Genomic DNA, 2,112 nt, shown 5'->3' on the forward strand with positions numbered 1-2,112 from the left:
GAAAAACTTGTTTTAGTTAGACATGCAAATGTGATTGCCAAAAAAGACATATTAGACATGCAGTATTGCTAGTTTCAAAAAAAAAAAAAAAAGACATGCAGTATTCGGCCCGAAACGTTAACAAAGTCGGCCCTTTATGGATTAAACATAGAATTAAAAGCCTGAACCATGACCCAATTATTAGTAAGGATCCAATCTGTTGTTTCGTTGAGTTAGTATAAGAGCAACTAGTTCACGTGATGTTGTGATTCTACATATTCGATCAACTAAGGTGTGCTTTGACCCATTTAACTACAGTAGTATATCGATAAACAGTTTTCAGATAATACTATCAAGTCTGTCTAGTACTTGGTCAGTCAAGGCTGCTAGACTAATAACGGTCAAACCTGTTTTACCTCATACAAGAATCACGTCAAAGGCCACATGTATATTTAAATAATACGCCGTAATTGACCGTAATTTATCACCTTTTCCCCAAAAATATTAAGAGAAAAAAAAAACATAAATAGCTTTTGTTACTCATATAAAGTTATAAACACCTATCAAATTTGTATAAAAAGGTATCCATCAAATCTATCTGCATTTACAGTGAAAACTGTTGGTGTAAAGGTAGCAAAATAAACCTCACATGTGTACAAAAATCCTTGAAATATAGTTACAATCTCCAAGTTTCATTTGATCCATTTGGTTACAAACCTTTTTATAATGCAACGTTAATTGACTGAGTCTAATTTCTATAGTAAGTGGAATATCTTCGATCAAAAAATTGTTATACATGAAAGCCTTTGATCGTAACACCATACGTAAGCATGTTCCAGAACCAATATATCATTCAACCTATATAATAATTGCGTTTGCATAATTTTTTATAATTATGCTAAGTCAACAAAAAAATCTGCGCTTATCCATATAGTTCATACGGAATCGCAACAATAAATGTTTCTGAAAAATATATTTTAAAAAGACAACATATATATTTTTCATTCTGTGTATATATATTCGCATATATTTGTCTACGCATATAAATACAACAATCATCTCGAGATTCAAAAGGCAAATTACTCGGAGACCAAAAACCAGAATACCAGATACTACCTTTTTTGTCATCACAGAAAAAGCAGATCATCAAAGTATGTCTAGAGTGAGGTCTGAGCCGACGAAAGTTGTCTTCATTAACACACAGTATGTCCAGACAGATGCTCGGAGCTTCAAGTCAATTGTTCAAGAACTCACCGGTAAAAACGCTGTCGTCGCTGAGGGGCCTTTCGAATTCTCCGGGCAAGGGTACGGTGGAAAAGATTCATCGCAGCAGTTTTTAGGCGGCAGAAGAGAAGCAGGTGTAGAGGCGACGGAGTTCGATAGATTTTTCAGGGAGATGCCTCCGGTCGGCGAATTGTATAATCTATGGTCAGAAACTTGAATAAAAAAAAGTTTTTATTATTGGGTTTAGTTTTTTCTCGTGGATATCATGGCCCATTGGGTCTCATCATTGTATCTCAAAGCCCTTCTTTACTAGATTAAGAGGCCTATGTAAACACGAGTGAACCCAATATTTGATTTTTTTTTAATTTGATTTTTCTCTTTTCGTTCTTGTATAATATGTTAACTAGGTGTTTTGCCCGCACATGCGGGCATAAATTTCTTATAAATACTTATTAGCTTATGTCTTATTAATCTAAAAGCAGCATAATAAATTATTATTTATGTTTTTAAATAGTTAAATCAAACATCGAAATATTTATATATGTCAAATACTTTTAATCAAAATATATACTTATTATTGTGTTAAGTTTTTTTAAAACACTCATATCTTAGAGATAGTTTAGAAAATATATTGTTTTCAGATAGGCACAAAAAAAGAATATATATAGAAGAATTATCTTTTTTCATAATTCTAAAATATTATTTTGTAATCAATTATTTAATATAGCATATAACATATAAACTTTATATCATTAAAATAAATTAGTGAATAGTTAGAAACTAATAATAAATTAATAACCTATCTAAAAGTCTAAAACCTAATAAAATATGACAAATAAGAAAAGCTAATATAACATATAAATTTAATATTAATAAAATAAAATAAAATTCGTTTTTATTTATATAGAA

General features: G+C 30.3%; 1 protein-coding gene across 1 annotated transcript; it reads left to right on the forward strand.

Annotated features, from left to right (window-relative positions):
- The first annotated feature begins 1,020 nt into the window (after positions 1 to 1,020).
- LOC108838010 (VQ motif-containing protein 1-like) lies at positions 1,021 to 1,589 on the forward strand. The gene has a single exon (XM_018610994.2). It carries the CDS (start codon positions 1,133 to 1,135, stop codon positions 1,418 to 1,420), a length of 288 nt encoding a protein of 95 aa, XP_018466496.1. The 5' UTR covers positions 1,021 to 1,132; the 3' UTR covers positions 1,421 to 1,589.
- The last annotated feature ends 523 nt before the right edge of the window (positions 1,590 to 2,112 follow it).

The sequence above is a fragment of the Raphanus sativus genome, unplaced genomic scaffold, assembly GCF_000801105.2.
Source record: "Raphanus sativus cultivar WK10039 unplaced genomic scaffold, ASM80110v3 Scaffold5419, whole genome shotgun sequence".
In the NCBI taxonomy this organism is placed as follows: domain Eukaryota; kingdom Viridiplantae; phylum Streptophyta; class Magnoliopsida; order Brassicales; family Brassicaceae; genus Raphanus; species Raphanus sativus.